This window comes from Heterocephalus glaber, unplaced genomic scaffold (assembly GCF_053883595.1).
Source record: "Heterocephalus glaber isolate CG9 unplaced genomic scaffold, H.glaber_assembly_v1.0 deba00001610, whole genome shotgun sequence".
Taxonomy (NCBI): Eukaryota; Metazoa; Chordata; class Mammalia; order Rodentia; family Bathyergidae; genus Heterocephalus; species Heterocephalus glaber.
In genome coordinates this window covers 35,587,293-35,608,572 of record NW_028258381.1, presented here as the reverse complement: position 1 = coordinate 35,608,572, position 21,280 = coordinate 35,587,293, and the positions used below count along the sequence as shown (strand labels likewise).

The window sequence follows — 21,280 nt, the reverse complement described above, 5'->3', positions numbered from 1 at the left end:
AGCAAGGTTCCACCTCCACCAAATTAAACTGACACTTTCCTCTGACCCAAAATATGATCCATTGTTGCGCCTGTTATGCCTGTGTTTGAAGGGAAAATTCTCTTCTCTGTCACTGATCCCCATTCTGGAAGGTGGACATTTACAATGGGACCATGAGCCCCACGCTGCTGCTCTGGGGCCGGGCGGTGGTCTGCAGGGCTGTCATTGTGGGACCTGAGCAGTCCCCCAGCCTCTCCCACTAGATGTCAGCAGTGCACCCCTGAAGCTGTGACAGACGAAATGTACCGCCACTGTCCCCTGGGGGGCAGAAGCGCCCTAGTTGACAATCACTGGTTTTGCTCATATACGAGATGATCAAAATATATAGTGAATGCTTACAATTTAAAAATGTATTACAGCAAGACATATAGATAGGGGCATTATGACCCCTTAAAATACTTCCTTTGCTTCCAACATACTCATCCCATTGTTCTTGCCACTATCTGGAATTCAGGAAGTCGTCTCATGTCCTTACGAGGTGTGATTAAGAATACAGTGAATAGGGCCGGGGACTTAGCTCAGTGGTTCTGCCGCCTGCCTCGCAAGCACAATGTCCCGAGTTCGATCCCCGGTACCAAAACAAAAAAGGATACAGTGAATAGTCCTGCCGAGTGCTGTCCAAGGAGGGAAAGGCAGCCTCGTAAAAACATGACGCTGTGTCCTCATCCACCTTATTCACCGGATCTGGCACCGTCCAACTTCTAGCTCCTCCCCAAAGTCAAAATGACCATGAAAGGGAAATGTTTTCAATCAAACCAGGATATTGAGGCACCCACAAGGGCGCAAGTAAAGACACTCAAGAAAGATGAGTTCCAGAACCGCTTCTGAAAGTGGCAAGGACAAAGTGGGTAAGTGTATTCAAAGCTGGCGGGGGCTTCTGAGGGGATTCATGGCAATGTGTCTTTTGCTGTGTTCACACCTCATATATACTTATTAAAACAGGCCACAGGGAAGCAGACCCCACCCACTCCTGTAGGTCGCTGTCAGACTGACCCCTGGTACGTCACAATGGGAGCAGACTCGGTGACCAAGCTAAAGGCAGCCATTGGGGCTGTCTGAATCCAACATGGCTGGAGGGAAATCTGAAGACAAAGACAAGCACACAGAAAGATACAGGGCAAGGATGGCCATCCACAAGTCCAGGAGACTGGTCCTTGTGGCCTTCAGTAGGAGCCAGTCCTGCCAACATCTGATCTCAGACATCCCAGCTACCTGGGAGGCTGAGGCAGGAGGATCAAAAGTTCAAAGCCAGCCTGAGCAACTTTAGTGAGTCAAATTTTTTAAAAGCCACATATGTAACTCAGTGCAAAGGCCCTGGGCTCAAACACTTGCAGCCTCCAGAACTGTGAGACACAGAATTTCTCTTGTTGAAGCCGCCGAGTCTCCAGTGAGTTGTCCGGTGGCCCCAGCATTCTGGGAGGCCAGGGAGGACCAGCATGGAGCCAGCCAAACCAGGCCTCTGAACACAGGGCTGAGGGCAGAGGTGGGTGGCAGCCACAAACCACACCCTTAACAAGGCCCTACCTTCTCAGTAGCCTTTGGCCTCACTGAAAGAAAAGCTACCACCGGTTAGATGAATCCGCGAGATTTCCAGTTTCCTCTGTTAAAAAACCATTTTTGTTTTTGGAATCTTTTTTTTTTGTTTTTTTTGGTACCAGGACCTTGTGCTTGTGAGGCAGGTGCCGGAACCACTGAGCTAAATCCCCAGCCCTTTTTTTTGTTTTTGTTTTGAGCAACACTGGGGATTGAACCCAGGGCCTTCCCACTGAGCTACATCCCCAGCCCTTGCTGAGATTTTTACTTTGAGACTTGGTCTTGCTAAGTCACTATGTCGCCCAAGTTGGACTCGAACTTGAGATCCTCCTGCTCAGCCTCTCAAAGCACAGAGATTACAGTCTGCGTGCCACCATCACCATGCCCAGCTTCAGTGACTATTTTAATGACAGAGAAACCACAATGGACTTTAGAACAACCACACGCACCAGGTGCCTATGGGGTGAGGCGGGGGGACTCTGTCACATGGCCAGTGGGACACCTGCCCAGCTTCCTGGAGGCCATCTGACCACGGGGACCAAAAGCCTTGAAAAGGCAGCCTTGTGACTGGACAGTACCACTGCTAGGAACACAAGCCAAAGAGAAGCAGAGCAGCGGAACATTTTTCCACAAGGATAACCATCATGCTATCTGCAACAGCAAAGAATAGTAAGGCAAACAAGGATGCCTGACAACCTAGGATTCGGCCATCAAAGGCCCAGGCCACGGCTGGACAGACAACCAAGCAGTCCCTAAAAACAGGGTTTCTTAAGCCAGGTGCAGTGGTGTGCACCTGTAATCCCAGCACTCTAGGAGGCTGAGGCAGGAGGATCACAACCACACAGCCCAGGCAATCTAGTGACACAGCAAGATCCCGTCTCAAAATAAAAAAATTTTAAAAGGGCTGGGATATAGCTCAGTGCAAAGGCCCTGGGTTCAATCTCCAGTACAAGAAAAAAAAGTATTCTAAAAACCACAGCTTTGAAAAATGTTTCATCAGGAATCTATTAAGTGAACGAGGCAAGTGTGCAGAGCCCTGTTCACATGATGATCCTCATTTGGGAGTAAATGTACGTGAGCCTGATACGGGAGACTCGCTGAGGGAAACACAGAACACGGCAAGGACATCAGCTTCTCCCCAAAGCCAGCACCACCCACACCCCGGAAGTGGCCAGTGGATGGGACCAGCCTGGCCCACCTCTCCAGCCTCAGGATTTGCTGCTGTAAAAAGCATAAACCAGCCAGGCATGGTGGTGCACACCTAGAAACCTAGCACTCTGGGATGCTGAGGCAGGAGGACTGCAAGTTCAAGCCCAGCCTGGGCAACTTAGTGATTCTGTCTCAAAAAAAAGAAAAGGACTGTGGATGTAGCTCAGTGGGAAGGCCCTGGGTTCAAGCCCCAGTACTAGCGGGGGGGGGGGGGGGGGAAAGGAAGCATGTAGTCCCAGCTATTGGGAGGCTAAAGTAGGAGGATCCCTTGAGCCCAGGAGTTCAAGACCTGTCTGCGTACACAGCAAGTCCTGGCTCTAAAACAAGCCCTTTGTGGGGCCAATAACTCAGTGGCAGGGTGATTGCCTAGAATGTACGGGACCCTGGGTTTGATTCCCACCACCACTACCACCCCACGCCAAAAAAACAGCATGACCCCAGGTCAGCCCACGAGAGTGAGTCTGAGTTTTTGCCAGAGCCCCAAGAAAGAGGTGGCCTCCTTCAAAAGGCTGCTGAGCAGAGCTGAGCAGCCCCGGGAGGAATTGGTGAAGCCCCCCATGAGGACAATGAGCCTGCCTCAAACCAGGCCAACAGAGAAGAAAGTGGACCAGGGAGAGAGGGAAAAGGACAGACTGCAGGAAAGGGGTACTCTGGCAAAGAAAAACTTCTCATGATTTTTGAGCACCTGGATCTAGCAATATCTGAAACAGCCCCACGACTGTTCAACATTGGTTCCCTAAGCCAATAAAGTCTCTCCTACCTTTTGAAAAGCCAGTTTAAATGAGAATTTCTGTCCCTTACAACCCAAAGAATCATGCTATTACAAACATACCTTTGATGGAAGGAGAAATTTTACCACCAGAAAACCCAAAGATTGGCTGCACAACAATGTGAATGTCCTTAACGCAAAACTGAATACTTTGAAAGGGCCAAGGTAGTACATTTTGCTGCATTTTATCACCTTTTTTTTGGTACCAGGGATCGAACTCGGGTCCTTGAGCTTGCGCAGCAGGTGGCAAAACCACTGAGCTAAATCCCCGGCCCACCATTTTTTAAATATGAACAACCCCTATTCTGGGCCTCTTCAAAGTTAGAAAAGCTTACTGAAAATTTTTTTTTGGTTTTTTGAAACAGGGTCTTGCTGTGTAGCCCAGGCTGGCCTCAAACTTGTGGCAATCCTCCTGCCTCAGCCTCCCAAGTGCTAGGATTACAGACATGCACCACCATGCCCAGCTTAAAAAGTTTCTTAAAAAAGAATCACAGAACCAACCGCTAAGTGCAATACTCACCTCCTGCCTCCTGGGTCCTCCTCTCGAGCTCCAGCTCTGCGATCTCGCTCAGCAGTGTGATGCCCTGCAGAAATCCCTGCTCTAGGACCAGGCTCGGGACCGGGTCCAGCCTCTCCAAGGCCTGGCCTCCGGTGTCTGGGGAGGGCAGTGGCCTGGCCTGAGGCATCTCCGCCGCAGCCACCAGGACATTCATACCAGCCAGCGGGTCCTCCAGGCCAGGCAGGAGCTGGTCTGAGGTCGCCTCTTCCAGGTAGCTGGCGCTGGCAGACGCAGGTGCAGCCTCCTGGACCTCTAGGTCGGGGCACTGTCCCTCCTTGGCAGGCAGGTCACAGTCTGGCAGTTTGAGGCTGGGCTGGGGCTCACTCAGGGCCGGCTGTACCAGTCCCTCCTCGGGCCCTGCCTCAGGCACAGGGGTCTCCACAGGTACATCAAGGGGCACCTCCACTGGTTCCTCCTTAGTCTCCACCAGTGGTGCAGGCGACAGCCGCCCTCCCAGTTCCAGGACGGCCACATGAGACTCTGTCCGGCCCAGCAACTCCGCCTGTGCCTCGGCCCTCTCTGCAAAACCCGGGTCTTCAGAGGGCTCTGGGCAGCCCTGCCCAGCGGTGCCCAGCACCTGAGCCTCCCGCAGGCCACCTCCACAGCTGCCCGCAGGGCTCGCTGCCACCATGGTTTCGGACACAGGCAGGGCCAGTGGTGACTCCAGCGGTGGCAACTCCGCAGGGCCCTCGTCCACATCCTCCACCTCAGCCTTCACCTCACGGTTGGCCAGCGGCTCTTCTTCCGGGCCCTCCTGCAGCGGCTCAGGGATCTTAGAGGGCGACAGGCAGATGGGTTTGTTTTCGGGCGAGAGCTCTAGGCGCTCAGGACCGTTGGCCGGGAGCGGCACGTCGGGGGCCAGGCCATCGGCATCGGCGGCCGCTGTGGGCTGCAGCAGGAATGGATAGGGCCTTCCGTAGTGCGGCGGCAGGGCTTGGAACGGGTACCTCGGGGGGATGTCTGCCAAGAACACCAGGGGTCAGCCCAACAGCCCCTTGTCCCCACCTGTCCACCACCTGGACAGAGCGCCAGGCCACAGCCAGGTCCTGCCTGACGGGCTGCAGGGCTGGGAGCATTTCCAGGTGGTCTGGGAAATGCCAGGGCCCAGGTACACATCTGGGCCACGGTGGTACCCATGGGCCACCACCTGGTCCCTAAGGGTTTTGAGTCAGGGTCCCCCATGGTGGGCTCTCCACCCTTACCCCTGGCATTCAGCACAAGGCTGGGCCAGAAGCAAATGCTTCATGAGCTCCACAAAGACCGGCACCTCCTCATCCAGCCAGGGTGTCTTGGGCTCCTGGTCCAGGAGAACCTGCCACCCCAACCCCAATGACACAGGTGCTCCAAATGTCAAAGTAACACAGTTCTGTCCACCTCCTGTACCCAGCCCGAGATTGGGACGTGTGGTGACTCTGGTGCAGTCCCAGGCCCAGCCCAGAGCAGGCAGGTTACGGGTGCTCAGCAGGAACCCAATGCAGGGGAAGAGAAATCAGAGCAACCCAGGAATCACACTCAATCGCCCCAGAGACGGGCAGCCACCTGCCCGAGCTCACATAGCACCAGGGCCAAAACCTGAATTAGAACCCAAGTCCTCCCAAGTGCAAGCTCACATGCTTTTAACAGCCCCCAAACCACCTGCCACAGGTCCCAGCAGGTACATGGGGCCGGCAGGGCTGACGCCCAGAACAGGTACCTCCGCACTGCTACTACTCAGCTCGAAGAGTTCTACAGGTCTTGTTTGGCCTAAAACCCAGGACCCCTGTTCCTGGAGGAAGATCTAATATTCCAACCCTGTCCAGGCACAACTGACGACTGTGTGCACGTGAATGCATTCTGGAGTCTGGCAGGAGGCTTGGCACACAGTAGGTGCTCAACAGACTCAAAATGAACGAAGCCTGGTTGGGTGGCACACGCCTAGAAGCTCAGCAGTCTGGGAGGCGGAGGCAGGAAGATGATGAGTTTGAGCTGAACCTGGGCAACTTAAGTGATTTAGTGAGACCCAGTCTCAAAATAAAAAATAAAATGGGCCAGGAATGTAGCTCAGTGCCAAGGCCCTGGCCCCAGTACCGCCAAAAAACATCAAACAGATGGGATGGGTGTCCCCAGAGCCAGCGCAGGCAGCCCTCAGTCCTACCTGAGAACAGGGCCTGGAAGGGGCTGGGGGCCTCCTTCTCCAGTTCTAAGTCCTTCTTCTCCACCACATTCTCGGGGGCTTCCTCCTTGCGGGTGAGGCCGGGGGTGGGAGGTGGGGAGGCGGGTGGTGGGCTGCTGGGGAGGGAGCTGGGCGTGGCGGGGTAGGTGTAGGCGGGCGGCTTGGCCACATCCTCCAGCTTCTGGATGACCTTGGCCTTCAGGGCAGCCACGGGGGAGGCACGGGGTGACAGCGGTGGGCTCACGGCCTTGCCATAGGCACCCGCAGGGCCGGTGGTCAGGCCGGGGGGCTTGCGAGGCAGCAGCCCTGGGCCTGCAGCAGCCAGGCCAGCCTTGCCCGCAGCATCCAGGCTCCGCTTGCTTACTTTCTCCTCCATCTCGACCCGCTGCTCTTGGGCCTTCAGCCGCTCCTGCTGGGGGCCGGGGGTACACAGGATCAGCGAGGCCAGCCCCGGGGAGCCTCAGGTCAGGCCCGAGGTCCAGGCCACCACCCACCCACCCACCCTGGCCTGAGACAGACATTCCATCATGGTGCACATATAATAAGTATAGGATTCCATGGAATCCCAGTGGGCGCCCAGCCCCTTCCCCAGGGAAGGTGGGGCCCTCCAATTGGACCCCTCTGGGACCCTCAAGGTGGGCATGGAGCTCCTGAAGACACCTGGCACCTATATGGCATTAGAACAACTGCACTCATGAGGAACTTACTGCACTGTCACCTTTGGGTGCTCAAGCACCTCCTAGGATGGAGGAGCCCGTGCTTGGGGCTGATGACAAATGGGTGGGAAGGAGGGAGCGGCTGGACAATGGCCAGAGCTTTTGGGGCCAACAGTTAGCACACATAAACCAAGACCAGCTGCTCCGCCAACACCAAGCCACCATCAACAACTTTGTGACTGGCAGCAACCAGATCTCCATTCTCTCTCTTGAAGTCCAGAGATGAAAAGTCACTTCCCCGGGCACCCACAGGCAGGGCTGGCAGAGCCAAGGTTCACACCCAGGGCCTGTTGAGCCTTCTCTATCCAGCAGGGTCGCAGCCCAGGGGAAAGGGGACAAGTCAAAGCCATGCACAGCTTTCGAAGAGCGCCTCAGGGAGACATGAGGACTGTGGATCCCAGGCAGCCCAACCCCACAGGGGACTCCACATGCCGTCCCGCGGAATCAGCAGCTCCATTCTCACTGAGAGGGGAGCTCAGGGCTACCGGCAGCCAGCAGCTGGGCCTTTTGAGCCTGTTCCCAGCAGCCACCCGGTGAGGAGCCCAGACCTCCCACCCACTCCTTCCCTCGGCTCAGACACCACCTCCTGCAGGAAGCTCTCACGGTCCCCTGCCTCTGGGTCCCCCTACTCTGCACCCCGCCCCGCCCCGCCCTGCATCTACCCCTGTCGCTCGCGCGTGCGTCCCTGAAGGCTCGGCTGACTCACCACTATCTGGGCACTGCGCTGCAGCTCCAGGGCCTGGGCGGCCTGCTGCTGTAGGTAGAGGAGCTCCTGCTGCCGCAGGAAGTGCTGCTGCGAGAAAAGCTGCAGATGCTGTGCATGGTGCAGGGGGCTGCGGCCCGGAGGGTACAGTGCTGGCCAGAGGGGTGGCACGGCGGCCCGCTCCATCAGCTCAGCTGCAGGGACACAGCAGGGGCATCACCCTTGGCCCAAGTCTACCCAGACCCCCACCCCGATCTTCCCAAGGCCACCAACATGAGGACCCCCAAGAGCTGGGGCACCTGAACCCCTGGGGCTGCCCAACCAGGCTCTGCTTATGGGGTTTCCGCATGCAAGTTCCTGGAAACAAGGACCCCAAAGCCTGGTGCTGTGGGCACCACCAAGGTGGGGATGTTTTCTCCGAGCCCACCCAATTCTGCAGGGCCGAGCACTGTGTCGCTTACCAAAATGAGGCAGGTGATCGCTGGGGATGACTACCAGCTGGCCTGACTGAGGGTCCCTGACAAACTGGTAGGCCGATGGCAGGGAGGCCCCCAGGCCAGGTGGGAAGGCAGGCGCCATGCCCTGGTGCAGAGAGGGGGGGCCCAAACCTAGGCAGAGGAACCAAAGTGCACATCAGTGCCAGGAGGTCCCTGACCATCTGTCCAGGGGCAGCCCCAGCTCATCCAAGCCCAGGATCAGCACAGCCCCTACCTGGCCAGCTCCCCAGTCCCTGGGCCTCCCATAAGGAGCCAAGGGCGCAGGGCAATAGCCAGCTGCAAACAGTCCCACGGGGCCACCCCCACTGGGCACTTCCCTGATGGGCGGAAGAAGATCCTGAGGCAAGAGAGGAAGCCAGGCCCCAGCAGAGGGAAGGGCAGGAGCCAAGTGAGGCCCCCACCCTGCACCCAGGTCCCTGTCAATTCCCCCAAACAGGGAGGGGACCCTGACCCCTGCTTACCATAGGGGTGGCCAGCGAGCCACATGGATGTGCTGCCAGAGCGGGGCAGCCAGGGGTGTGTGGCCAGGTGTGCCGCAGGGTCAGCAGACCAGCGGCCTGAGCCCGGCAATGCCGGGCCCCCAGTCACCATGAGGTTGGGGTTCAGGCCATTAGGAGCACAGCTGGTGGGATGCAGGCGGGCCAGGTCCGCCAGCTCCTTACTTTCTCTGGAAAGAACAGAGGCTTCAGGGACAGCCCAGGTGGACCAGGGGCAGAAGGGATAGAGGACGCATGGGGCCACAGCATCCACAGTCCAGGGGCAGAGCCAACCTGGGGACCCCTTACCCCCAGGATCCCAGACCAAGCCCTCACCGGAGCAGCTTCTCCTGGTCCCGGTCCAGCCGTCCCCCGAGCAGCCGCTCCTCCCGGTGCCTGGCCCGGTCCTCTGCACAGTCCTCGTCAGCCCGGCCGTGCCCTGGGGGCCCAGGTGGAGTGAGCCCCCAGCGGCCCCAGCCATGCCTAGGCCCTGCCCTCACGCTCGCCCCCTTCCCCTCCCCACACCTCTTCCTGCACCCTTTGGGGGCCCCAGTCCCAGGGCTGTCTGTGCCCATCCACTTAGCTCCTGGTTCCCACAATGCTGTGCCATCCCCCCAACCCCAGCTCAGGGGTCTGCTGTGCCCGGAAACTTCCTGCACCCCTAAAATGTGCCAGTCACACTCATGGTCAACTGTGGTCAGAATGAGACTACCAGCTGAGGACACTGGGATAAAACATCAGAACCCCATTGTGTAACAATAGGACACAGTCAGTCCGCCTCGGCCAAGGGCCACTGCCACCGTGTCTATAGCCATCTCGGGGCTCAGCACCCCGGCCCAGAGGCCTTGGGGTTCTGCTAGAACCAACATCTTGCCCCCGGCGCTCTCCCTGGGGTAGATGGCAGCTGTGCTCAGGCACCCCAGGACACAGCCAGCAAGCATTCTCCCCTCATCTCTCTGTACTCCCAAAACCAAAACTTCTCAAGGGCCAAACCTAGGAGAGCCTCAGGGTGCTGGACACCAGGAAGGGAGAGACCCACCAGCCCCAGGGCAGAGCAGAGGAGCCAGAGGCTGAGGATCAAACATGCAGGAGGTCCAGCAGCCTGGCCACAGGGGTAGCCCACCGCTGGGGTGGCTACAGATGGCCAGTGGGACCACCTGACAGGAGCCTCAGAGGCCACCTAGAGCTCTGGCAGTGGACCTAGGATAGCCAGGATCGCTATGTCCCAGCCCTTTTTATTTTTTACTTTGAGACAGGGTCTTGCTAAGTCATTAAGTTTCCCAGGCTGGGCTCAAACTTGCGATCCTCCTCCCTCAGCCTCCCTCAGTGCCTGGCTCTGCCACTTGCATCTGAGCAGTGAGCCAGTATCTGGGGAGACTGGGAAGGAGCTACTGTGTCCCATCAGAGGCCCCAGGAGGCCTATCAATGGCAAGGTGCACCCCTGTCTTCTTGCTAAACCATTTCCACACAGGTTACGGTGAGCAGAGGCTTCCCTGGGCCAGTGCAAAGTCACAGGACCAGGCAGGAGGTAGAGAAGGGAGGGAACGGGCTGGCAGCAGGGGGATCCCACCTGCGGGTAGGAGCTGGGCCTCACTGCATACCACACACCTCCACATCAGCCCGGTTCCCCCCACACCCTCAGATGAGGACAGACAGGACAGGGCCTACCCGTGGACCTCACAGGGAAGCTGAGGCCCAGAGGGCCACCCAGAAGCTGCGGCTGCACTGAAGAGTAAGAGTGAGGTCTCAGGTCCCCTTCTCCAGGGGCAGTAGACACCCAAGCCGACAGACCCCAAGAATTCAGCCACCCTCCTGCCCACCAGTCTGGCCTCAGACAGGCTATGTATCCTGTTCCTGGTGCCCCAGAAGGGGCCAGCCTCTGGGGTGCACGGCCCACAATTTCGGGGCTCACCATCCCGGGCAACACCTGCCACCAGGAACCATCGGCAGACCTGTCCCATCTTAGGGCATCCTATCCCCAAGGTCCCCAGGGCTGAGCCCAGGATGTCAAAGGGCACACAGCCCCTGCACCCGGCAGTGCTCCAGCTCAGCCTGCGTCATCCTGGGGCCTCTGAGCCTGGCTCACGCTGTCATACCCCAGAACCAAGCCCCTACCCTGGCCTGACTCAAGGCCCAGCCCTCGAATCTCTGCGTCTCAGCCTCAGGGCCACACACACACTGCTCCCCCTAACCAGACCTTGGCTTCAAGTGCCACCTCCTCCCGGAGGCCCTCCCTGACCATTTCCCTCCCACCAGCTCACTGGTTAGCTCCCTCTCAGCACTGGTCACTGCCACAGCTCTTCTACTTTGTTTTGGTTTTTGTGCGGTCTTTTTATCTTATTTTGTTGAGACAGGGTCTTGCTAGTAGCCCAGGCTGGCCTCAAATTCACAGTGATCCTCCTGCCTCAGCCTCCCTAGTGCTGGATTACAGGCGTGCGCCACCACACCTGGCAGCTCTTCTACTTTTTGCTGGCTCACTATCTCCTCTGCCAGACTGCACAGGGCTATGAGTTCTAACTGCTACTCCTGGCTGTCCACCTCTTCCCTACACAGTTCCAGGTAGGGAAGATGATACACAAGTGGTGAGGGATGAGTTATGCAGAGGTCTCCAGGAAGAGTGGGCTATGCAGTGGGAAGAGCAAGTGCAAAGGCCCTGAGGCTGGAATGTGCCAAGGAACAGCACAGGGCCATGGGAGCAATAGAAGGCACAGGAGATATCTCCTGAGGCAGGGGTCCTAGCCATGAACAGGAACAGGGCTGGCTGTTCAGGAAAGGGGGGAGTTCAGGCAGGTCTGAGCAGGGTGACAAGAATAACAGGCTCTGACGCTTTGGAAGCTCCCCTGGGCTCCTGGACAACACATGAGATGGTCACTCTGTGCTGAGCAGAGGGTGAGGCCCAGGCATGCCCCCAGCCCTGTCACAGGGAGCTGCCTGGCTGGCCGGGGGCCCAGCTGCTGGGGAGGTGGGTGTGCGGGGCACAGGGCCGACAAGGCTGAGCACCCAGGGGCACAAGCATCGCCACAGTGCCACAGTGCCTGAGGCTGAGCCAGACAAAGCCAACATTTGCCACTGCCTGTGCCCCACGGGCCCTTCCAGCTCTGCCAACCCTGAGGACTAATCCCATGTTCACCTTATCTTCCGAGGAGGACACTGAGACACAGGTAGACAGCAAGACCTGCTGGGGTCCCATGACCAATCCAGCCACAGAGCCCAGGGTGGGGTCCAGGTGGGTCTCCCTGGCCATGCAGGGGCCAGTGAAAGCATCCCAGCATCAGCTGCCACTCAGTTCCCATGGCAACCCCTACCTGGACACCATCTGGGCAGGTGACCAATTCATCAGCACAAGCTTGCCTTACACTGGCGCAACACGCGCTCTGTGCCATATGACACAGGGGATGGGCAGGCTGAGGGTGAGAGAAACAAGCCTTGGGCTCAGGCTCCCTATCTGCAAATGTGGAGGGCAACAGTGCCTCCTCCAAGGAGCTCCACGTGGCACAGTCCTCCAGAGCTGCTGGCACACAAGAGGAGCAGCCTAGGTGGCAGTGATGGCTCTTATTCGCTGAGCCTCTTGAGCATGGGGCAGTGGCTATATGGGGTACAAGACCCCCTAGAGGCAGCTGCGGTCCTGCAGGTGCATCCTGGGGCTCTCCGGAAGGCAGATGATCTGAGGATCCCAGGGCCCAAGGGGCTCAGCCTCTTGTTCAAGGTCACACAGCTACAAGGGACCATGCTAGAACCTGAACCCATACCAGGATATAGCAAACAAAAAGCTCCTTCCAAAACGTAGTACAATGTGTGCTGGGCATGGTGGTACAAGCCTATAATCCCAGTACTCTAGGATGCTGAGGCAGGAATATTGCAAGTTTGAGCCCAACCGTGGGCACCTTAGGAAGGATGTCTCAAAATACAAAGTAAAATTAAAAATGGCATGGGATGGAGCTCAGTGCAGAACCCCTAGGCTCCCTCCCCAGCGCCGCAAAAAGTAAGACAGTGTGACCACCCCGAGACCCAGGGGGCTGGGGCTGGCCACTGACTGGTGACAGCCCTGCTGTGTATACATGCGCCAGGGCCCCAGCCTCCCTCAAGGTCGCTCAGCACAGAGGCTGGGCCGCCTGTTGCTAAGCCCCCACCTCATACAGGACTTGGTTTAGGGCGAGGGAGACTCCAGCCACTGCCCATCACCCATCAGCAGCAAGAGAGACGGGCGGCATCTGCCAAATCCCAGGGTCACCCAGACCCCAGCCCCAGCCACCACGTGCACTTGTGTGTGCCCACCTCTCCTACATGCACACACCTGCCACCCTATGGGCACAGGTCCTTCAGGCACAGGTGGCAACCTGGGCTCCACAGCCGCCAAACAGCATCACAAGACCCTAGACATCTCGCCTCGAGGGGCCACAGACTCAAACCACTTGGGAGGTGGGGGTCTGCCAGCAAGTGGTCACCTCCGCTGTGGCCACTGAGCAGTGGGTGAGCCACTGCTCACCCTCCACTTGGATCCCAGAATATGACCAGGTGCTCCTGCAAACCCCACCAGGGTCAGAGGGTGGGGCTTCCCAGCTCCAGAGGTCCTCCACCTAGAGCAATGGGCTCCGTCAGACAGCAAACATCCACTAAGCATCATTTAGCCTTCTGTACTGGAGGAGAATTTTAAGGCAGAGTAAGACAGAACCCAAGCTCCCAACTCAAAAATCCCTCAGGGAGGTGATGCCTGGTCTCTGAGCGAGGGAAGGGCACTGTGAGGGGGCAGCAAGGCAAGAGACATGCGAGGACACACAAGGACCATCAGCTTGGTGTAAAAATGACCTTAATGAGCAATACAGCTGGAGAGAGCAAAGTCCCGAACCCCATCCCAGGGCGGGGGCGGTGATTCTGGGCAGGGCAACCTGAAGGGACACTGAGACCAATCCCGGTAGCCACTGTGGTGCAGGGACATGAGGCTGAGACAGTGGGTCTCAGAGGCAGCTGGGATGGGCAGCCAGGCTGCTCAGAGTCAGCTTGGGCCCAGCCAAGGAGGGCAGGGACCGAGGAGATGAGCACACAAGGTGCCCGGACAACTGCAGGAGTCAAGTCTGGGGCTTTCGGGGACACCACAGATGGGTCCAAACTGGACCAAGAGTCGGCATGGGGCTGGGCTGGGGCTGATAGCTGGGGACAGGCTGACATGCCCCTTCCCACCCTTTTCCAGCCTGTGACCCTCACCAAGGCACACAGACCCAGCCTCGATCCCCAATCCCAGGCAGAGTGCCCAGCTCACCAGCGGGCTGTGTTCTGGGCACCAACTCCCACAGCTACACCACAAACACTGAGTCTCAGCACCCGGAGGGAGCGCAAGGAAAACCAGTCAACTAAGCACGTTCTGGAAAACATCCAACCTCACTAGAAACTATGTGACATGCACCATTTTCCCTACTGAAATTAGCAACTATTTGTTGTTTTTTGTTAAAGCACAATGCTGAAGTAGCTAAAGCAAAACAGATGGGGCTGGGGGTGTAGCTTAGTGGTAGAGCGCTTGTTTAGTATGCAAGGGGCTCCGAGTTTGATCCCAGCACCACCAAAATAATAAAATAACTCAGACATGGTGGCACATGCCTATAATCCTAGCACTATGGGAGGCTGAGGCAGGAGATTGCAAGTTCAAGTCCCACCTAGACAACTTAGTGAGACTGTCTCAAAATTTTAAAAAGGAGGCCTGGGGATGTAGCTCAGTGGTAGAGCTACACTATTCCTAGTACCACCAAAAATAAAAATAAAGCAGAGGGCTGGGGATTTAGCTCAATGTCGCCATGCCTGCCTGGCAAGCACAAAGTCCTAAGCTCGATCCCAGGTACCCAAAAAAAAACTACCCAGAGTAACTTAAGTACTAAATGTCAGAACACATAAGAATGTGGGGACCCTGGTTTCTGCCCCTCACACACACTGGCTCATTTACCCATTTATCAAGCACCTACTATGTGCCAGTCCTCACGCTGGCTGGGTAGAGACCCTGAAATAAAATAAGTCTGGTTATACTTTACTTGGACTTAGAATCTAAGGCTTAGTATGAGTCTATTCCTAGGAACCTCTATTCTTAGAAAAATGACTCAAAATATCACGAAGGCACAATGCACAAAAATATTTCGTGCAACAAACTCAACACAAAACATCAGAGCAGCAAAAAACTAAAATGCCCACCAGGGAATGACGACCTGAACCACGGTACCTGCTGGTGCGTGTTCTCCACAGCATATTAAAGGCCATAAAAAAATGATACTTATAAAGAGCTTTCGATAGCAGGAAAAGAGCCCACACTGTAATATGGGAGCCACACACAGACCCTGAGATCGTGTGTGCACCAGGAGCTCAGCGGGTAGACGCAAACTGCACAGGAAAATGAATTCAGGGAGAGATATAAAAGCGTTCAGGGTGCTGGGAAAACATAATGGCCCTTTTTCTTCGAGCTCCCTTTCCGTACTTTCCAAACCTTTCTATGCACATAATGGAAAATGCAATAAAACTTTCAATAGCAGCCACAAGGCACAAGTGATCCAAAGGGTGCATGGGACTGGCAGGCAGGAAGAAAGGGTGCAAGAGAAGCAGATGCAGGAGGTAAGCAGAAGGGGAAACCAGAGGTGCAGGACTGGGGCCCAGGACCTACCTTTGACATTGCTCAGGGACAGGGAACGCTCCTGGTCTGCCAGCCCAGGCCCCAGCCGGCCACTGCCACCACTGTCCTTCTGCCTGGCCACTGCCACGGCAATGCCCACAGGCGGGTGCCGCACCTCAGCCTCCCCTTGGGCACCAGAGCCCTCGCGCACAAAGGTCTTGGCACTCTCTGGTCTCTCTGGGTCCCGCTTCAGCTGCCGGCCCCCACTCGATGCAGGGCCACCCGGGTGTGGGAGTCGGGCCTGGGCACGCAGGGTACCCACAGAGGTGGGCGAGGGCTCTGGTTTCATGGTGCCCAGACCCCCAAAGGGGCTCTTCTTGCCACATCCGCCAGGACGCACGGCCACCGCCTCTCGAGCAAAGCTGCCACTGTACTTGATGAGACTCTGCATGGCCGAGGCCTCCCCAGGTCCGTGAGCCCCTGCTGCCGCAGGGTGCAGGTCTGCGCCAGGCCGGGCGCGGGACAGTGCGCCCCCGGGGTCCAGGTATGCCTTCTTGGAGGCATCCTCTTCGGCGGTGCGGCTGGCATGGTGGTGCTGCGCAGCAAGCACGGCCATCTGCGTCGTGGCGAAGTTGCCCAGCTCGAAGGGCTTCCACTTGTGCTCTGGGCCTGGGGGAGCGGGGACACGCGTAGGCTCCAGGCTGAAGAGCTTGGTAGACTGCGGGGCCCCGCGGGGCGTACGCTCACACGCCCGCGGCTCGGCCTCCGGCTTGGGCAGCTCCTTGGGCGGCAGGTAGACTCGGGGATCGGGGGAGGTGCGAGCGGCTCGGGCCGGGGCCGCATCAGCAGGGGGCGGGCGCTTGAGCGAGCGGATGACCGAGTTCTTCTCACGCAGGACCTCGGGGCGCTCGGGCCGCGGGGATCCTGGGGGCGCCTGCAGCACCCCGGGCCGCCCCGCCTCGCGCTCGCGCGCCCGAGTGTCGCGCGCCTGCGACGCGATCTGGATGGGACCTGCACGCTCGTCGAAGGCCTCCACAGAAGGCACGAAGGTGGGCGCCACCACGCGGTGCTCGCGTCCCGGCTCGCGGAACACGGTGTAGACGCCAGCGGGTGCCGAGGAGGGGGGAGCGGGGGGCCCCTTTGGGGGCGGCGGGGGCAGCGGCGAGGGACAGGGTCGTGGCACCGGCAGCAGGGCCTCCGCGCGTCGCAGCAGTCGCACGCTCTCGTCCTGCCGGGTCGCCTCCTTGGGCCCCAGCCCTGCGTCGGCCGCGCCGTTGCACATGCCCAGCGCGGACGCCTGCAGCACCCCCTTGCCCTTGGTCTCAGCCAGAAAGGGCGACAGGCGTTCGGGCAGACGCCCGGGTGCTCGGTCCGGGCGGCCCTCGGTCCGCGCCTCCTGGGTCAGGTCCACCACGCCGCGCCCAGCGGCCTCCTCGCGCACACGGGGGTCCTTCTTGCCGAACAGCGGGGGCTCTCCCCCGCGGCCTGCACGCTCCTTGGTTGTCCCCTCGCGCGATGATGCTGAGCCTTTGGCCGTCGCGCCCGAGTTGTGGCCGCTGGTGGTCCTGGAGGAGGGCGCGTGGGAGTGCAGGGTGCCCGGGGCCCCTGGGGCGGGCAGGTAGAAGCCGTCTGTGTAGAGAACCACAGTTAGCACGGCCCACAGCCCACCCGGGCCAGGGCGTCCTCCACCCCACAGATAGGCTGCCCTGTATTCCCAGGGAGAGAAGGGGCACGTACAGGGGCGCCACCCTTGGGAAAGGTGGCCTCTGGGAATGGCTAGAACCGAGGTGAAATCTCACCTTGGGCTTCTAACCTTCCCGTGCCTCAGTTTCCTCATCTGCAAAAGGGGAAGAGGCCAGAGTTGTTTTAAAGCTGCCCTGAGGGCCTAACTAGAAAGGGGCTAGAAGGCTATGGGCACCCCAGTGAGCCTGTGGGGGAGCTTAAGGGTGAGGGCTCAAAAAGGTATCTTGGAGCCAAGCATGATGCACAAGCCTGTAACCTCAGCACTCTTGGGAGGCCGAGTCAGGAAGATCATAAATTGGAGCCCAGCTTGGGCAATTTAGCAACTTAGACTGTCTCAAAATTTTAAAAAATAAAATAAAAAGTTTGAGGATGTACCTCAATATGATCTCCAGTACCAAACACACAAATAAATAAGTAAAACAAAAATTTTAAAAAGGCATCTTAGGCCAGTCATGGTGGTACACGCCTGAAATCCCAGCACTCCGGAGGCTGAGGCAGGAGAATTGCCATGAGTTCAAGGCCTGGGCTACATAGCGAGTCCACTATGCAGTGAGACCCAGTCTCCAAAAAAAAAAAAATACAAAAAGGCATCTTAGTGCCAGGCACAATACACAAGCCTGTAATCCCAGCAGTCAGAAGGCTGAGGCAGGAGGAATCCAAATTCAAGGCCAGCCTGGGCTACACAGCCAACCCTGTCTCAAAAGAAAAATAAAAAGGTATCTTGGGTGGGGTTGTATCTTGGGCAGAGCACTTGCCTACCAGGACAATAATGTAAACTGCTGGGATGCTAATGAGGGACCCAGACAAGTTCGGCAAAGTCCCCATGCCATCCCCTCCCCAGCCCCCCAGTCCCACCCACTCCTGTCCACTAACCTTTCTGGGTATCAAAGATGCTGGGTTGGCCCAGCTGGCTGAGGAGGGGGCTCCCGCTGCTGGGGGGCTCCAGGTGGTTCAGGTGGAGGTAGGAGGGGTACAGCCCACTGGGCAGGTGGGAGAAGCCTGGGGAGGGGAGAGTCCAGGGCTGCAGCACTTGGTGCCTCCTGATCTCTTTCTTGAAAAGAAACCACCCAGCTCGTTGTGGCTCTTCCGGTGCAGAGAGCCTGAGGCCTAAGTCCAGCCCCAGAGTGACTTGTGCTCCCAACCCTGCCATTTAACGCCCCCAGCCCCAGGCAGCCCTCAGGCCTTGGGAAGAGGATCAGATTGGATCCATCTGGGAGATCCTAAACACTCTCTCCTTTGCCATTGTTACTGTCATTTAAACCTCAGAACTACCCTGGAAGGCCCAAGTCTTTTTCCTCTCATTCTATAGAAAACTCAGGCTCCCAGAGGACCAGTCGCCCAGGACACACAGCATGGGCCTGGCTTTGAACCGAGGTCAGCAGGCCCGACAGCCTGGATTCCTAACCTCAGAGCCAGCGTGCACCCTGACTAAGTAGTGTTTTTTATTTTCTAGGGTTTTTTTGGTACTGAAAATTGAACCCAGGGCCTTTGCACTAAGCTACATCCTCAGCACCCCTCCCCCATTTTTTTTCCTTTGAGACAGGATCTCACTAAATCACTAAATTGCCCAGGCTGGGATCAAACTTGAAATCCTCCAGTTCGGCCTCCTAAAGTACTGGGCAGATGACTGGTTTTAATGGGCCCCTTCTCTATTGTGTCCCAGCACTGGTCTGTTAGGGTTTATATCTAGTTGTCCCCCAAAGCCTCATGCACTCATAGGTGGGGCCTCTGGGAGGTGACTGGATCATGGCGGCATGAGTTTATAGCTAAATGTGATGTTGGGAGGTGAGGCCGGGTGGAAGGAGGTGGGTCACTGGGGGCGTGGCCTGGAAGGGCCTGTCTCCCTCCCCCCTCCCTTGATCCCTCTCAGCTTCCTGCCTGCTGTGCCAGCAACTATTCCTCCTCTGCCGTGCCACCCTGCCTTGGAGCCAGCCAATTATGGGCTGAAACCTCTACAAACTGTGAGCCAGAATAAACTTCTCCTCCTTTAACTTGTGGTAGTCGGGTATTGTGTCCCAGTGACGAGACAGTAACTAAGACAGTCAGTCACCTTCTCTGAACCTTAGTGGACGCAGCATCTCTGGTTGCCGGGATCTCCCAGGAGGAGCTAGGACTCCTCCAGCCTCCTGAAAGGCCCCACTAGTGACACCATAACAGAGCCTTGCAGGACTAACAGGAAACATAACCATGGACAGAGAAGCAAAAAGGCCTATGGAGGCACACAGGGAGTAAGGGCCTAGGAGGCCAGTTGGCCAGGTCCTGGGGTCCCAGCAAGGGCCATAAGCTGGACCTGGGGTCCTAATGACAGTGCCCAAGGGACCCAGGTATCCCATGTCCCTAATTATCCCTGTGAGGCCAGGGACGCAGGGCCTGTCCCTGGCTTTTTCTCCTGCTAATGACATTAACAACTATCACAAAACAAAAAGGATCACCAGACACAGATGATCTCATCTAAACGCTGAAACAGCTCCAAGGGAGGCATCAGGACCCTCTGCTGTCATCTGTAAAATGGGCACAACAGCCCCTACCCTGGCCTTGAGAAGGACATGAGTTTGGAGGCCCAGTGGCTGAGATAATCAAGTGCCATATGGGTTTGCCAGAATTGTTATCATCACCATTCTCCCCAAGATTGGTCAGCAAAAGAAAAAAGGGAGTCTTGGGAAGGAGTCCATGCGGGTGGATTTGGGGTGCTGGTGGGCACTCAGCCCCACACCTGGGAGGAAAAGGAGAGGCAGGGGTCTGGGAAAGGCCCCAAGGACCCTCAGCACCAGGGGAAGCCCGAGGAGGGTGCTAGCACCCGGAATCCAAGATCCACCAGAGCCAGGGATGGGGAGACGCTCAGGGGTCCCCAAGGCCCTGCCTTTGTGGACAGAGGAGGGGAAGGGGACTCGAGGAGGTTTAGCATTTTGTTGGGGGGTGGGGGGCAGGCCCCACATCTGGTGTCTCTTCAGAGCTACAACCAAAGAGGCCAGGGATCCAGGACCGTAGCTCCCACAATTATTAACCAGCCTCCTGTGCATCAAGGGAGGGCTCGCTCTGGTGGGAATCATCAGTTTGGGAATAATCATACAGGTGAATCCGCCGTCACCAAGGGAATGACAGGAGAGGAAGGTGCCTGGGCTGGGCCTTGAAGGAGAGCAGAAGCCCCCCAGGGGCTGGGGTAGGGGGCTGCAAGCAGCACAAACAGCTCGTGCAAAGTCCTTGCGGCAGCAACAAGAGGAAGCACTGACCATTTGAGACCATGGAAGTGATGGTAGCCAGGGCCGGGCCCGTGACTATAAAGGCAGAGGAGGGGGCAAACTTGAGAAGTGCTAGGGACATAAAATTGCCAGAGTGATGTGGCAATGGCCCAGCAGCCCCCAGCCCCACCCACCCGGCATGCTCCTTACCTTCATGGGCATGGGCGGCCCACAGCTGCACCATGGGCAGGTTGCTGGGGGTGGGGGAGCGGAAGGAGAGGTCAGAGGGCAGGGGCACTGGGCTTCCCTGGGATGAAGCCGAGGGCCCCATCCCGCTGGCCACGAAGCTGCCCAAGAAGGCCTCGCCTGCAGAGAGAAGGGGGCTGTCAGGCCACGGGAGCCCCGAGACCCCCATCACTCCCCCACTGCAGGAACACCAAAGAGATTGCCCCACATTCCCAGGGCTAGAGAAGGCTGTGTGACCCCAGGAAGCCAGGCAGAAGGAGGCCACTCCGCAGACCTCACCCTCACCCTCACCCTCCCTCAGGCCCTCACAACCTCATACAGCCAACCCGGGTCCAGGCCATACCCTTCTCCATCCCATCAGCAGGTGGGAGCCCAAGGCCACAGAGCAAGGGGGTAGAGGGGCTCATATTCCAAGCCCTATAGAGCTCCTGACCAGAGAGGACCCCACAGCAGCCTGGCCCATGGGCTAGGCGCCTAGCTGGCTGCCTGTGCCCAATTCACAGATGAGAAAGCTGAAGGGCAGGGGATTTAGCTCAGTGGTTCCGGCGCCTGCCTCACAAGCGCAAGGTCCTGAGTTCGATCCCCGGTACCAAAAAAATGATGAGAAACCTGGCACTGAGCTGTGGTGGGTGATTAGAGAGTCCCTCATCAATCAGAGGAGGCAAGGAGCTGTTACGGGTGCAGGGAGCCCTGCCCAGGGCTGTGCCTCCAGAGAACGGGCCCTGCCACGGGCAACGAGGGCAACGAGGTGGCAGAGTGTTGTGGAAGGAAACCAGGCGCACACTTGCCACGCCCCAGCCAGCAGGACGCCTCTGGCTGCCACCCAGGGTTTTTGCCTCAGCAGCTCCCAGTGCCTTCCCGGGACCCTCCACA

General features: G+C 57.8%; 1 protein-coding gene across 10 annotated transcripts in view; it reads right to left on the bottom strand.

Annotated features, from left to right (window-relative positions):
* The window catches only part of Tnrc18 (trinucleotide repeat containing 18), an 85,526-nt gene that overhangs the window by 42,149 nt on the left and 22,097 nt on the right, over positions 1-21,280 (bottom strand). For 7 of the 10 annotated variants that reach the window (XM_021254653.2, XM_021254655.2, XM_087196442.1 and 4 more), the window contains 9 exons: positions 20,372-20,527; positions 17,856-17,981; positions 15,291-16,868; positions 8,990-9,092; positions 8,639-8,844; positions 8,142-8,288; positions 7,684-7,874; positions 6,244-6,673; positions 4,071-5,069 (listed from right to left, as the gene is read on the bottom strand). In XM_021254653.2, coding sequence (XP_021110312.2) covers positions 4,071-5,069; positions 6,244-6,673; positions 7,684-7,874; positions 8,142-8,288; positions 8,639-8,844; positions 8,990-9,092; positions 15,291-16,868; positions 17,856-17,981; positions 20,372-20,527 — 3,936 coding nt within the window. The remainder of the gene's footprint in view (positions 1-4,070; positions 5,070-6,243; positions 6,674-7,683; positions 7,875-8,141; positions 8,289-8,638; positions 8,845-8,989; positions 9,093-15,290; positions 16,869-17,855; positions 17,982-20,371; positions 20,528-21,280) is intronic. The other 3 variants (XM_013070598.3, XM_013070600.3, XM_087196443.1) reach the window with 1 other exon arrangement.